Source organism: Ranitomeya imitator, chromosome 2, assembly GCF_032444005.1.
Source record: "Ranitomeya imitator isolate aRanImi1 chromosome 2, aRanImi1.pri, whole genome shotgun sequence".
In the NCBI taxonomy this organism is placed as follows: domain Eukaryota; kingdom Metazoa; phylum Chordata; class Amphibia; order Anura; family Dendrobatidae; genus Ranitomeya; species Ranitomeya imitator.
The window spans coordinates 173,309,516-173,325,814 of NC_091283.1; the positions used below are offsets into that span (position 1 = coordinate 173,309,516).

Here is a 16,299-nt window from a genome sequence, read left to right on the forward strand (position 1 = left end):
CAAACGCGACATGGTGTCCGCTAACAATTGGAGCTAATTTTCCATTCAAAAAGTCAAAAGGCACGCCTTCCCTTCCGAGCCCTGCCGTGTGCCCAAACAGTGGTTTACCCCCACATATGAGGTATTGGCGTACTCGGGAGAAATTGCCCAACAAATTTTAGGATCCATTTTATCCTATTGCCCATGTGAAAATGAAAAAATTGAGGCGAAAATAATTTTTTTGTGAAAAAAAAGTACTTTTTCATTTTTACGGATCAATTTGTGAAGCACCTGGAGCTTTAAAGTGCTCACTATGCATCTAGATAAGTTCCTTGGGGCGTCTAGTTTCCAAAATGGGGTCACTTGTGGGGGAGCTCCAATTTTTAGGCACACGGGGGCTCTCCAAATGTGACATGGTGTCCGCTAAAGAGTGCAGCCAATTTTTCATTCAAAAAGTCAAATGGCGCTCCTTCCCTTCCAAGCCCTGCCGTGCGCCCAAACAGTGGTTTACCCCCACATATGAAGTATCAGCGTACTCAGGACAAATTGGACAACAACTTTCGTGGTTCAGTTTCTCCTTTTACCATTGGGAAAAGAAAAAAAATTGTTGCTGAAAGATCATTTTTGTGACTAAAAAGTTAAATGTTCATTTTTTCCTTCCATGTTGCTTCTGCTGCTGTAAAGCACCTGAAGGGTTAATAAACTTCGTGAATGAGGTTTTGTGCACCTTAAGGGGTGCAGTTTTTATAATGGTGTCACTTTTGGGTATTTTCAGCCATATAGACCCCTCAATCTGACTTCAAATGTGAGGTGGTCCCTAAAAAAAATGGTTTTGTAAATTTCGTTGTAAAAATGAGAAATCGCTGGTCAAATTTTAACCCTTATAACTTCCTAGCAAAAAGAAATTTTGTTTCAAAAATTGCGCTGATGTAAAGTATACAAGTGGGAAATGTTATTTATTAACTATTTTGTGTCACATAACTCTGGTTTAACAGAATAAAAATTCAAAATGTGAAAATTGCGAAATTTTCGAAATTTTCGCCAAATTTCCGTTTTTATCACAAATAAACACAGAATTTATTGACCTAAATTTACCACTAACATGAAGCCCAATATGTCACGAAAAAACAATCTCAGAACCGCTAGGGTCCATTGAAGCGTTCCTGAGTTATTACCTCATAAAGGGACACTGGTCAGAATTGCAAAAAACGGCAAGGTCTTTAAGGTCAAAATAGGCTGGGTCATGAAGGGGTTAAGTGTGAGGGATTGCGATAGTTTCTCATAGTGTGAGAAGGATAGCGGTGAGGATTAGTGATGAATGAGGCGGGGGGGGGGGGCAGGAGTGAGAATAAACAGAGCAAGAAGCAGGTGGGTGAAGGAGAGTGAGGGTATAGGGTTAGTGGAGGAGAGTGAGGATTAGTGGAGCAAAAACGGTGGGGGAAATGTGTGCACGGTTAAAGAGCAGGGGAGAAAAAGAAAGGCAAGTAAATTTAGAAGACAGTGATTAGTCTTACCGTCTGGCCGATTTCTGGACTATTTGTGGTATATTTCAGATGATACACTTAAAATATGTCACTTGAAATTATGTCACATCTGACTGAAGTCAGATCTGACCCGCTGCATGCAACTTATACCATTCAAATGTCCAAGAAATGAAGCCAGGTGAGAGAGGGAGGGGAGGAAGGAGGTGGAGGACAGTCCACAGCAGGGGACAATTAGCAGATTGCAGTTAATACAACATTTGACTTCCAAAAATGAAGACAGAGGCAGGATAAGATCAAAAGATGGGGCTAGGTGTGAGGAGCACAGACATGTCAGTATGCATGGCTCATCTACCCGGGCCTATCCTTGTAATCCTTGTATGTTCGGCTCCCCCGGTCCCAACCTTGTATGGTCGGCTCCCTCAGTCCCATCATTGTATGCTCTGCTCCCTCGGTCCCATCTTTGCATGCTCGGCTCCCTTGGTCCCATCCTTGTATGCTCGGCTCCCACGGTCCTAACCTTGAACCTTGTATGCTCGGCTCACTTGGTCCCATCCTTGCATGCTCGGCTCCTCCGGTCCTATTCTTGCATTCTCGGCTCCATTGATCCCATCCTTGTATTCTCTGCTCCCTCAGTCCCATCCTTGTATGCATGGCTTCCCTGTCATCCCCCGTCATACTCACCCTCCTCGATCTGTCGCTAAATGTCCCGAGCCCCGGGATGGGAGGAGGGGGTGTCCCAGCAGTGTGAGGTTGTGGACCCTGGGCTTCAAGAAAATGTCGGCAAGCAGGAACAGAGTCCCCGATCTGCCCATTGATTTCCCAGTGGTGGGCTTCAGGAAAATGGCTGGTGGATATGGCGCAGAAGCCCAGTGCTCGCAGTCTTGCACCACTACGACACCCACTCCTTCCAACCCAGTAAGCTACCGTAAATTCAGACTATAAAGCGGACAACCGTTTTATAAAAAAAAATATTTTTCCTATTTTCGTCCCCAAAATTTGGGGTGATTCTTATAATCCATAAAATACGGTAATCAGCTAATCTTCCAGGGAGAATAATTCTGTGTGAAAACAACATGTATTCACATAGGAACCCTGGTAGACCTTGTTTGGACAGGGTGTGGTGCAGGTAGTGTAGGAACACACCATGCTGGTATCTTGCTCAGCCGCTCAGAAAGTAAAAAATAAAGATTCCATAAGGACTAGGCTCCAGTGCCATTGAGAAAGTGTTAAAATATAACTTTTACTGGGCAATTAAAAACATTCAGAGCTATGAATAAGGAATACTAACCCGAAATGTGTAAGCTTATGGATCCTTAATCTTTATAATGTTTGCTTTATCTCACCATGTTTTTAATTGCACAGTAAGTTATGTTTCAACATTTTCTCATTGGTGCTGGTATGCAGTCCTCATGGACCCTTTTTCCAGTATCAGGGTGTGCCTACAGCCACCGCTGTCACGTGTCTGGACACGTTTGCATGACTGAAAGCCAGCGGCTCCCAGGAGGAAGACAGTTAATTTTCTCCCGGGTGCCACACTATCAGTACTGCGACCGGACACTTTCATAGCGCAATTGACCTGCAGATTAATAATGTTACAGGTTACATTTGGATCATTATTAACTTTTATAGGATTTTTATCCACAATACGTGACAGAGTTCTAGTCCTCTTCCTCTCAGAAGAGACTATTGCATATTTAACTTCTCACAGGAGCACTGCATGGCCATTAAATCTCCTTATGCCGGCTAGACGTGCTCCACAATGAGAAATGTTCTCCCATACCTTCCATAGAAGTGTTCAGTGGCCCCAGATTCCTGAATGAGCTTGGTACATAAGACAAGATGGGGGTATGCATTACCACAGGGGCCAGCATCTGTTGTGGAAGCATGTAGAGTTGTTATTTCTATTTTTTATCCGTTTTGTAAATACAAGAACGGCAATAAAATGATACAGTACTGCATCAATCATTTGAATGTGCACAGCAATGTACCAAAATGTTTTCCATTTCACTAAAATCCAGCAGCATTACTGTACAACTTTTGGGTCCGGCTTAAAAAATATGAATCAAAACAGACAGCATCTGGATCACTTTTAACACTTAAAGCTAAGGGAGGTGAATCAAAACGGATGGCCATCTTTTATGTCCGCCATTAACAGATCCGTTTTTAGAACTGTACATGGCCAGATGCCTAGAGTTGTTCATTAGACACGTGTAGTAAAAAACTGGACCCCTCAATAGATGACGAAACAAATGACCATCTGTATGTCCAGCACAAAAAAGATCAGTTTCAAACTGATCTGTTCACATTTACTTTCATGATTTAAAAAAAAAAGATAGTGTAAAAAAAAAAAAATGTCTAGACATTTTTTTATTCCAGTTGAAAAAAATCATTTCTGCTGGATCAGTTTTTCAGGGTTTTTTTTTTAAGTAATTAAAGTCAATGTAAACCAATAAGTTGTACAACAGTTTCAAAATGATGCAATTTTTTGTTTGCTTTATCCATTTCAAATGGCTGAATACATGGACCAAGGCTTCACAACAGCTGCAGGGCCAATGCCAGGAAAGCTGTGCAAGACCATTTGCAGGAAATGCACTTTTGGACAAGAAGTGGCTTATGTGGTTTCCAAATCCAAAAGAGAAGAGGTGCTCTGTTAGGCTAGGTTCACACTAGCGTTGCGCCGCCCTGCGTCGGCGACGCAACGCGCGACGCACGTAAAAACGCGCGCAAACGCGCGCGTTTTGCGACGCGTGCGTCGTTTTTGACGAAAATCGGACGCACAGAAAATGCTACAATGTAGCGTTTTCTTGCGTCCGACGCTAGCGTCGGAAACGACGCACGTGGCGAAAAACGCCACCAAAACAACGCACGCATCCCCTATGTTAAACATAGGGGCGCGTCGCCGCTGCGTCGCCGCTGCGTCGCCGGCGCAACAGCGACGCACATTGTCGGAACGCCAATGTGAACGTAGCCTTAGCAAATACGGTACATGGTTTACCATAAGACTAGTCACAGGAAGCTGGTTGATTGCACGTGTAGTAATGTGACTTCCACAAACAGAAAGTTGGAGCTTCTGTAGCAGGACATTTTTTTTTCATTGTATTAATTACAAAAGGTAAAGATACAGAGGACAAACAAGACATTATGGTGCCGTGTATCTGTAGTCAGTCTCCTTACATAAAAAACCTATACGCAAAATTATATAACATAACAATCCTTATTATAGGATCAAGAAGTGCCTTCAAACACAATTTACAAAATAGCAATTTCTTTATTTCAAATATAAAATAGAACAACATAACATTAAAATAGGTGCCTCAAACCAAACAAAACCAGAGGCTAGGAAGGCAAAGTGGAGTACAGTTTACTTATATATATACAAACAATACAATATATGGGGACATACGCATTATAAATCTGCCACCTGACATAATGCAATCTTGTAGAAAGGAAAAAACACACAAGCAAAATTTATAGCAGGTGCTGAGGTTATAATTAACCTAAAACAAGCAGACACCCATCATCAGTCTGATACTGCCTGTTTCCTTCTACCACTAACAGGATGTAAAGTGCATGTAACTGCTTCTTCCTGGGGGTGTGGGAAGAAGCGACAGCGAAACGTGAGTAGGGGTCCGGAGGCTCGGCTAGTCATTTGGCTGTGGAACTGTGTGTGGGACTCTAAGGTAATGTGAGGAGGATCTGATTACATGCACTTTACATCCTGTTAGTGGTAGAAGGAAACAGGCAGTATCAGACTGATGATGGGTGTCTGCTTGTTTTAGGTTACCGTATATACTCGAGTATAAGCCGAGATTTTCAGCCCAAATTTTTGGGCTGAAAGTGCCCCTCTGGGCTTATACTCGAGTCAAGGTGGGCGGCAGGGGCGGCGGGTGAGGGCGCTGAGGCATACTTACCTAGTCCCAGCGATCCTGACGCTCCCCCTGGCATCCCACGGTCTTCGGTGCTGTTCTTCCCACGTGGGACCGCTCATTAGAAAAATGAATAGGCGGCTCCACCTCCCATAGGGGTGGAGCCGCCTATTCATTTCTCTAATCAGCGGTAACGGTGACTGCTGATAGAGGAAGAAGCTGCGGCACCGAAGACCAGCTGTGCGGGGAGCGTCAGGACCGCCAGGACTAGGTAAGTATGTAATATTCACCTGTCCGCGTTCCAGCCGCCGGGTGCTGCTCCATCTTCCCAGCGTCTGCGCTCTGACTGTTCAGGTCAGAGGGCGCGATGACGCATGATCAGTCAGAGCAGAGAGACGCCGGGACCGGACGCTGGGAGCTGCAAGCAAGAGAGGTGAGTATGTGTTTGTTTTTTTTTAATTGCAGCAGCAGCGGCGGCACAGATTTATGTGGAGCATCTATGGGACAAAATGAACGGTGCAGAGCACTATATGGGGCAGAGCTATGGGACAAAATGAACGGTGCAGAGCACTGTATGGGGCAGAGCTATGGGACAAAATGAACGGTGCAGAGCATTGTATATGGGGCACAGATATGGGGCAATAATGAACGGTGCCGAGCGCAGTATGGGGCACAGCTATGGGACAAAATGAACGGTGCAGAGCATTGTATATGGGGCACAGATATGGGGGAATAATGAACGGTGCCGAGCACTGTATGGGGCACAGCTATGGGACAAAATGAACGGTGCCGAGCACAGTATGGGGCACAGCTATGGGACAAAATGAACGGTGCAGAGCACTATATGGGGCACAGCTATGGGACAAAATGAACGGTGCAGAGCACTGTATGGGGCACAGCTATGGGGAAATATGAACGGTGCAGAGCACTATATGGGGCAGAACTATGGGGAAATAATGATCTATTTTTATTTTTGAAATTCACCGGAAAATGCTGCATTTCCACCCTAGGCTTATACTCGAGTCAATAAGTTTTCCAGTTTTTTGTGGCAAAATTAGGGGGGTCGGCTTATACTCGAGTATATACAGTAATTATAACCTCAGCACCTGCTATAAATTTTGCTAGTGTGTTTTTTCCTTTCTACAAGATTGCATTATGTCAGGTGGCAGATTAATAATGCGTATGTCCCCATATATTGTATTATTTGTATATATATAATTAAACTGTACTCCACTTTGCCTTCCTAGCCTCTGGTTTTGTTTGGTTTGAGGCACCTATTTTAATGTTATGTTGTTCTATTTTATATTTGAAATAAAGAAATTGCTATTTTGTAAATTGTGTTTGAAGGCACTTCTTGATCCTATAATAAGGATTGTTATGTTATACTAGTATGACGAAGTGTGGCCCATTCCCTTTTGAGGTTTATGGTCGGGGTAGTATGATTGCAAAATTATATAGTCAGAAATATAATAAAATATATATCTTTATTGTTGAAATTACATAAAGTGAAGTGAACAAGAAAACATAATGAGTGAGCTAGGGCAACAAAGCCATCAGGGGGAGAGGAACAGCTGAGTTTACACAGGGTTACATAACAGGTAAGTATACAAATATTGGGGGTGGGGAATCTTTTTTCTGAAAAGGGCTATTTGGGTATTTATACCACCCTTCAGGGGCCGTACAAACTCTGCCCACAAAGGGCATCCTGACTCTGGCACTGGTTTCAGGAGGTAATCTTTCATTGCATGCCCTTCAGTGTTCAGTAGTGAACACTGTGTGTATGTGCTAACAGAGCAAGAAGAAATTAATGAGCTGGTGGCAATCAAAATACACCTCCCTACCTGTTATGATTAGGTAATTCAGTACCACAATGGACATAGAAGTCAGAGCACATACAGTGACCTGACAATAACCCAAAAACATAGAACGAGCTCTGAGACGTGGGAACTCTGCTGACCGCAATCCCTAATCCTCTCCAACCACACTAAAGGCAGCCGTGGATTGCGCCTAACGCTCCCTATGCAACTCGGCACAGCCTGAGAAACTAGCTAGCCTGAAGATAGAAAATAAGCCCCCCACATATAATGACTGTGAGTAAGATGAAAAGACAAACGTAGAGATGAAATAGATTTAGCAAAGTGAGGCCCGACTTTCTGAACAGAGCGAGGATAGGAAAGGTAACTTTGCGGTCAACACAAAACCCTACAAACAACCACGCAAAGGGGGCAAAAAGACCCTCCGTACCGACTAACGGCACGGAGGTACACCCTCTGCGTCCCAGAGCTTCCAGCAAGCAAGAAAAAACCAAATAAGCAAGCTGGACAGAAAAAACAGCAAACAAAAATAACAAAAGCGGAACTTAGCTATGCAGAGCAGCAGGCCACAGGAACGATCCAGGAGGAAGCAAGTCTAATACTAGAACATTGACTGGAAGCCAGGATCAAAGCACTAGGTGTAGTTAAATAGAGCAGCACCTAACGACTTCACCACATCACCTGAGGAAGGAAACTCAGAAGCCGCAGTACCACTTTCCTCCACCAACGGAAGCTCATAGAGAGAATCAGCCGAAGTACCACTTGTGACCACAGGAGGGAGCTCTGCCACAGAATTCACAACACCTACCCATGCGGTCCCTGAGAATCTGCTCGGGGGTCTGATAAAAGGTCATTGAGGGCCGTAAATGGCCCTGGGGCCTGGGGTTCCCCACCCCTTGGTTAGAGTATCTCATGTGGCACCTAAAGCCTGATATTCAAGTGTCCGCAAAAAGATCTAAGTGCAAAGACTAACACACAAATGATACACTTGAAAGGTAAACTTGCACCCTTCAGCAAGAAAATAGCCAAACCAACCACACATCCATGATGTGATCACAAAATGCAGTTTAAACATTAATTTTCATAAATCTGCAGTAAGGAAAAATGACCTGCAGGTTGCACCACACTACCCCAAAGCACACTGCCACAAAACTGCTTACAGACATCACAAACAAATCCTAACATTTGCCTTGGGGGCCTTCCAGCTTGACCATCCGATATCAAGCACATCGGAGGATTGCACACTCTCACCCCTAGAGGTACTGTACAGTAGCATGAGGCAGTGTCTAAAACCCACAGAAGTTCCCCAGGTAGTGCAGCTCATCTGGGATGGCACATCAATGTGAACTGTGGCAAGAAGAGTAGCTGTGTCTGCACAGTGTCCAGAGCATGAAGCAGATACCAGGAGACAGGGCCAGTACACCAGCAGATATGTAGGGGTCCATAGAAAGGCAACAACCCAGCATCCGGACAACTACCTCCTCCTTTGTGCAAGGAGCAGTGCCAGAACCCTGCAAAATGATCATCAGCAGGCCTCTAACATCCATGTGTCTGCTCAAACTTTCAGTAACTGATTCTATGAGGGTGGTATGAGGGCCCGACGTCCACAAGTGGGTGTTGTGCTTACAGCCCAACACTGTGCAGGGCAAGTGGCATTTGCCAGAGAACACCAAGATTAGCAGATTCGACATTGCCACCCTGTGCTCTTCACAGATGAGAGCAGGTTCACACTGAGCACACGTGACAGAGTCTGGAGACACCATGGAGAATGTTCTGGTGCCTGCAACATCCTCCAACATGGCCGGTTTGGCAGTGGGTCAGTAATGGTGTGGGGAGGCTGCTCAGCCCTCCATGAGCTAGCCAGAGGTACCCTGAGTTGGGACATCTTGTCTCGTTACATCTGCCACATTGCACTACAGAATGGCCAGGAGTTGACTGATGCTTTAATACAGGTCTGGGAGGAGATCCATCAAGAGAACATCCGCCGCCTCATCAGGTGTTGTACGGAGGTCATAGAGGCAGGTGGAGGCCACACACTACTGAGCATCATTTCCTTGTCGAGGCATTTCCACTGAAGTTGGATCAGCCTGTAATTTGATTTTACTCTTTGATTTTGAGTATCGTTCCAAATCTAGACCTCCATGGGATATTAATTTTTATTTACATTGATAACTTTTATGTTTTATTGTTCTCAATTAGTGATGAGCGAGTATACTGGTTGCTAGGGTTTTTCCGAGCACGCTCGAGTGGTCTCCAGAGTATTTGTGAATGCTCGGAGATTTAGTTTTTGTCCACGCAGCTGCATGATTTACGGCTGCTAGCCAGCCTGAGTACATGTGGGGGTTGCCTGTATTCAAGCTGGCTAGCAGCTGTAAATCATGCAGCTGCAGTCGACAAAAACTAAATCTCCGAGCACTCACAAATGCTCGCAGACGACCCAAGTGTGCTCTGCAAAACCCCAGCAACAAGTATATTCGCTCATCGATATTCTCAATGCATTCCACTATGTGATGAATAAAGATTTGCAACTGGAATATTCCATTCAGTGATATCTGGGATGTGGTGTTTTAGTGTTCTCTTTATTTTTTTTGAGCAGTGTATCATGTTTTTTTTTTGAGCAGTATATCATGTATCTTCATCTAGCCTTTTTTGAATTCTTATGGTACTGCTGATATTATAATTCATCTATTTGTCTATTGGAGAAATGACTTCTCTGCTTGTTTCTTCCCGCAGGCTCCAACTAATCTCATGTCTTTTGAGTGAACTCGCCAGTCAGTTTCATGACAAAAAGTGCCAAATGAAGGCAGAACTACTTGGCTACCGAAGAGACTACAAGCCAAAAGTCTCTAGGGGGGACAAGAACATTTGCACTTTCTTCTATTTATAAGTGAAAGTAAAAAGCAGATTCTCCATGGAGGCAGGAGAGAGTCTTGCACATAGAAGACTATATTTGTTTTTGATTTTTTTCTAACCGGGCTTTACTTAACACATTAGTCACTGACTAAATCTTGTGTTCGTCGGGAACCATGTACAGACCTTGGACTACAGGCCACCCTCCTTTTTTGGCTACTGTTTTTTTTACCACTAATTTTTAAATGGAAGCTGTGCTGTGTTTTATATTAACCCATGTTGGGTTTTAAGCTCTTTCTCAAATCTTCAGTGTTACTATTATACAACTTGTCCAACCGTTTTATAACTCCAGTGCAGCAAACACTTACCTCTACGGCCGCCTCATACTTTTGTAAAAAAAAACAAAACAAAAAGATACCGTAACTACAAAAAAGTAAATTAACTTCCCATACATGTGTCATCTGATCAATTCCCTGAACATGTATTTTGGCACAAAAAATAATAATGATTTTAAAGAAAAAAATTATTTAGTTTGTTTTTGGTTTTAGAATGGGAGAGACTTTGCTGATGAATATTCAGTTTTTATTTATTTACTATATTAGTATAAAATAAGTAGGGACTGATTGTACCCAATGGAAGGTGTACAGTGCTTAATAAAGGTTCAGGTTTTATTTAGCAATATTTGGGAAATACCAACTTATGTCACACAGGCATAACTTTTTGGGTCTTGCCTCTATACGCCTGCTGATTTTTTTTTTAATGTTTTTTTGTAACTTAAATTGTACCTTTAAAATTAATTATGATATTAGGAGGATTAGACTGTGTTCACGTTGTCGCCATGACAGCAAAAAAGAAAAAAAATACAAAACGCATTGTCACTACCGTATGTGAATGTAGAGTGACTGCAGGGAATCATAAATACATGTACAAGTATTACATTTATGAAGTCGGGATTTAAAGGGCCTTAAAACAAATACAGTTTTGGGTAACATACCCTGAAAGGAAAATCCTGTGTGAATCTAGCAAAGTATTTACACAACCCATTATCCGGTAAGGTCTGACAAACATGAGAATGAAGTGACAGAATAAACATGACGTGTTAGGACCTGGAAAATCAATATAGTCCGTAACAAAGACCATTCCCTGGACGTACTGTATATGTATTCATGTATTTTCACTGCATCATAAATTTAAAATTATGCTATTTTGCTAATAGTATTTATTTTTAAAAGCTAAAATCTGATTTACAAAGCTCGCAGGTGGACCTATGTGTTTCTGTGGTTTCTGATCCTGTAATCATACGTTCATTGCCTCATTCTTTTTATGAAGCTACGAGTTCCATGTTAGCATATATCTGAGGACATACAGAATGTAGCAGCAGAGTACAGACATATTGCCACCAGAGAGAGACACAGTTCTGCCTCTGACCTGTACACATAAAACAGCAGGAGATTTTCAATCAAGACTATTTGCAAAATTGCTTAATCTTTCCATTTAAGATATATTGGGACAACAAAAGAATGTTTGTGAATGTACATAGGGGTATTTTGGTTCATATAAATGATCTTATTTCCATAGACTTTATAGAGTGGCAGGACACATTCTCAACTAGCTGCTGCATTTAAGGAGGGTCCCAGCAGTGGCCTCCACATTGTTTTTACAATTGTCACTTATCTGCCTGATATGAAATAATTACAACAAGTATCCACTCATGGATAAAGATACTAGTAGGGAAATTGTACTGTAATTGACAGTAAGACCCCGATTCATCATGGTTTTTATACCAGAATCATGTCTGAAAACAGCTTGGAGCTGAAGTTTTGCTCAACACAAAGCTGTGCAAAAAATTAGCTATTTTTGTCATTTTCATACTAGGCTTGGGCAGCTTTGCCAGAACTGTTGGGTCTGCTGAGAGAGGATGGTGCACAGTCAAAAAATTTATTAAAAGTGGCATTCATCATGCCAGAAACTTCAGTTCCAGACTGGAGTAACTTTTCTGGTAAGACGTTATCTTATTCCTACCACCCTTCATTAAGACTAGTGTATCAAATGCATTTCTTAAATGAGTCAAGGGCTTAAATGTCCTTTTAAATAGCCTAATATTTGTGCGGTTTGCCTGAAAATCATTATGATCCCTTATACCTAGAGCTGAATTCAGGCAGCTGTGTTTCACAGTCTATATAACAACCACGATGCCAGCACTGACCTGAAATAACAATGTAATATATGTCTACATGGTTGTTAGTTTGTGTGTGGAGTACAAGCATTGAGTTCCATATACAACCCGAGAAACACAGAGCCTAAGGTTGGGGGCAAGGAAATCCCTAAATCCCACAAGCCGCTACATTCACTTGTATTGGTTGGATAGAATGTCTGCATGAAGTCTGGGTTCATCATGTAGCAACACACGGTACACTCGTACAGCGCCGGTCACAAAGATTGCACAGACAACATAATTCAAGAAGATCAAAATTACATTTCTTGGAAGTGCAATGAGATTCAGCTGAGGAACAATGTCAGAGTCTGGATTTCCCTGGGCAAGATAAGTGAAAGCAGTAAGAGGGGAGCGCAGAGGAATCGACCCAGGGAAGGGGAGATAAAAGGGAGTTGTCGAGCACCACCGCAGCTCCAGCTGAATACCTCCAAAGGAGGATAAGAGCGTGTGGGGACGGATTTCTATTTGACACATGGATTTCCCTGGGAGCACTCAAAGGGATTTTTTTCTATAATGTAAGATGTTTTGTATTTTTGTGAAAAACTGTAAATGTGTACTTATTTACACATGGTTTTCCTGCGTTCATGGGTGAAGCGATTAGTCCTCTTATCATAGCTTTGGATTTTTAATCAAGGTTTTATTTTGGTTTCCTACAGGCAAGTCTGTGAGAAAACATCTTCTGCTTTTACACATAAGCCACCATGAGACACCCTTGGTCACACTTCTCATTATCTCCTTCTAACCCTCCCTAAAATGTATTACACATCCTTAAAGAGAACATCAGTAGGGAGAGTAGGCTGAGATACCAACCTACATCAGGGTTGCCAGTTGGTGACATTATGAGAACATGAGGTCCTGGTGTACATCACATTCATCGAGCGCTGATACTATAGCTAGGCCTAGAGGACAGGCTTAGTGAGAACATGAGGTCCTGGTGTACATCACATTCATCGAGCGCTGATACTATAGCTAGGCTTAGAGGACAGGCTTAGTGAGAACATAAGGTCCTGGTGTACATCATATTCATCGAGCGCTGATACTATAGCTAGGCTTAGAGGACAGGCTTATGGTGGAGTTGAAGGTCCCCCTTCATCTGCTGTGGGCTGCACATCTGACCGATTTTGTTTCAAGTCATAGAAGTTGGCTCTTGAAAATGTCACACAGAAAATAATTATTTGCTGTTTTTAAAGAATAATAACAAAGAATAATAGTTAGCTTTCCTGGTGTCTGTTTTAGCAATAATTTACAGAGACCTTAGAATCAATATATTTTTCACTGAGAATTCTGAATGTTGCCGTTTCTCTATTGCTCCTGGTATGAAATTGGTGTGGGGGCGTTAGCATTCCACTTGTCAATCAGCAAAGATAGGAAATGTGGAGATAACTTTGCAAATAATCTAGGTGACTCCTATGTATTATGGAGTGGTATTTCTGGAATTAAAGACAATTAGTCATGTAGCTTATAGTAAGAATTGAGGTTTAGTTACTAGTTCTTTTTATCTCTGAAAGATAAGCAGCCCAAAGCCCAGCCTCCCAGTATAGGGGAGATAACTCAGGTGTTAACATTCCAGGTTTAGAGGGACTTACAAAAGGTGCAGACTAAAGGTACCGTCACACTAAGCGACGCTGCAGCGATACCGACAACGATCCGGATCGCTGCAGCGTCGCTGTTTGGTCGCTGGAGAGCTGTCACACAGACCGCTCTCCAGCGACCAACGATGCTGGTAACCAGGGTAAACATCGTGTTACTAAGCGCAGGGCCGCGCTTAGTAACCCGATGTTTACCCTGGTTACCATCGTTAAAGTAAAAAAAACAACCACTACATACTTACCTACCGCTGTCTGTCCCCGGCGCTGTGCTTCTCTGCTCTGGCTGTGAGCGCCGGGCAGCCGGAAAGCAGAGTGGTGACGTCACCGCTCTGCTTTCCGGCCGCTGTGCTCACAGCCAGAGCAGAGAAGCTGAGCGCCAGGGACAGACAGCGGTAGGTAAGTGTTTAAGTGTAAGTGTAGTGTTTTTTTTACTTTAACGATGGTAACCAGGGTAAACATCGGGTTACTAAGCGCGGCCCTGCGCTTAGTAACCCGATGTTTACCCTGGTTACCAGCTAAGACATCGCTGAATCGGCGTCACACACGCCGATTCAGCGATGTCAGCGGGAGATCCAGCGACGAAACAAAGTTCTGTACTTTCTTCCCCGACCAGCGATATCACAGCAGGGGCCTGATCGCTGCTGCCTGTCACACTGGACGATATCGCTAGCCAGGACGCTGCAACGTCACGGATCGCTAGCGATATCGTCTAGTGTGACGGTACCTTTAGGAGATTACAAACCCATCCACAGGCAGCAATGTCATTATTATTATATAGGGAATGGTCATTTACCAGCTTACTTTATGGAAATCACCAATGGGCTAGAGGTAGTCCAAAAGCCTCAAAACATCACAAAAGTTTCTGACTTAGTGTAAAGAGCTTTGTGAATTAATATTTTGAGTATCTCATTTATACAGGAGTATTCCTTTATCTGTGGGAGAAATCTGAAAATAACGTCCATACTGGGACTGCAGAAGGAGGAAACTTTGGGGTCAAGTAATTGCTGAGATAACTCCTTTGAGATTCCTTCCCAACCAAACACATCCACAGTCATTATGCTCTCTTTAGGACAACCCCTTACCATATGCCCCCATTAATCAGAGCTGAGTGCCATTGCAAAGCCCCTTAAGATTACCTATCCCTAAGTGTGGCGCAGCTGCAGCTTTCTTGGATGCAGTAGCCAGACCATCAGTTATCAACTGACCTACAGGAACTGGCCTGATCAGACCATCATTTTATATACGGTTATTGATGATGGGTTTACAGTTAAAAAAAATATATATATATATAGTTTGTGCCAAAATTCATGAGTAGAAGATTACCTAAATCTCAATGACGCCAGCAATGGCTGCTACCCTTGAAGGAGAACAATACGCGGTGGCAGCCTTCTATATCAATAGTTATCTTTCAACATTATTTTAGACTTTTTGTCATTACAGTATTTTCCCCTTGTAATGTTGCCATCACTGGTGCTCTATGAGGGGCCCTGTGTACAGCCCGCTCATTGCATGCCACTTGTAGGAATCGTGTAATAGGATAGCAGTTTACCATGAGAACATACAAGAGTCGCAGGTTATTGTTCCATGTTGTGCTGTAATGTTTAGTCTTACAGTACGAGATTTACCTCCATCTCATGTGAAGATTCACTCACTTTGTAAAGTTGTTCATAAGCTGTAAACAATAAAGATTACTGGACAGTAATACGACTAACTTGTGTCATCATATCTGCGTGAACTACTAAAATTAACCTGTCAGAACCTCATTTCCTCAAGGAGCAGTTGTTGAGGTAGTGAAATGACAAGAGGAAATAAATAAGGTCAAAGTGACGGCAAAATATTTGTGACTGGGTCAGCTATTGCATGGATTATGGTTATGTTTTCTCGGAGATGAGCTTGTTTAATGACCTCTAATGAATTCTATAAAATGGGTGCAGCACGAGTGAAGTCTTTGCGACAGGAATGTGAAAAGGGTAGTGGTAGGCAGAATTTCATATCGACTTAATTTAAGTAGCTACACTTTGCAAGTCTAGATCTACATAATTATTAGCATAAAGCTTTGGTTTATTTTTATTTGAGGCAACTTTTCAAAAAATGTTCTTAACACTTTCAGGGCGAGATGTTGAGATCCTCAGCTCTTTTAAGAAGTATCTTGTATACTGGGCATCCAAAGTTAAAGCAAACGAGCTTAAAATGAAAGATCTCTACAAATTTATAAAGCAACTCACAAATCTAAACCTTCATTTTTGTGCTGTGTCTTCATTGGTGCTCACACCACAATAATCGATGGTTTGAAAACTCAAGGCTGAGAATTGGCTAAATATTTCCATCTTCTGAAATTTGCAGTCTTAGACTATGTTCACACGTGGGAAGGGGGCTGCGGGTTTTCCCGCAGCGGATTTGATAAATCTGCAGGGCAAACCCGCTGCGGTTATCCCTGCAGATTTATCGCGGTTTGTGTTGCGGGTTCCGCTGCGGGATTTACTCCTACTATTGATGCTGCAT

The 16,299-nt window shown here is 42.8% G+C and overlaps 1 protein-coding gene across 22 annotated transcripts in view; it reads left to right on the forward strand.

Moving 5' to 3' along the window:
- Positions 1 to 10,839, forward strand: part of RALGPS1 (Ral GEF with PH domain and SH3 binding motif 1) — a 953,479-nt gene extending 942,640 nt beyond the window's left edge. For 15 of the 22 annotated variants that reach the window (XM_069747991.1, XM_069748000.1, XM_069747988.1 and 12 more), the window contains one exon: positions 9,877 to 10,839. In XM_069747991.1, coding sequence (XP_069604092.1) covers positions 9,877 to 9,906 — 30 coding nt within the window. In that variant the 3' untranslated portion in view covers positions 9,907 to 10,839. The remainder of the gene's footprint in view (positions 1 to 9,876) is intronic. The other 7 variants (XM_069747990.1, XM_069747992.1, XM_069747995.1 and 4 more) reach the window with 3 other exon arrangements.
- The last annotated feature ends 5,460 nt before the right edge of the window (positions 10,840 to 16,299 follow it).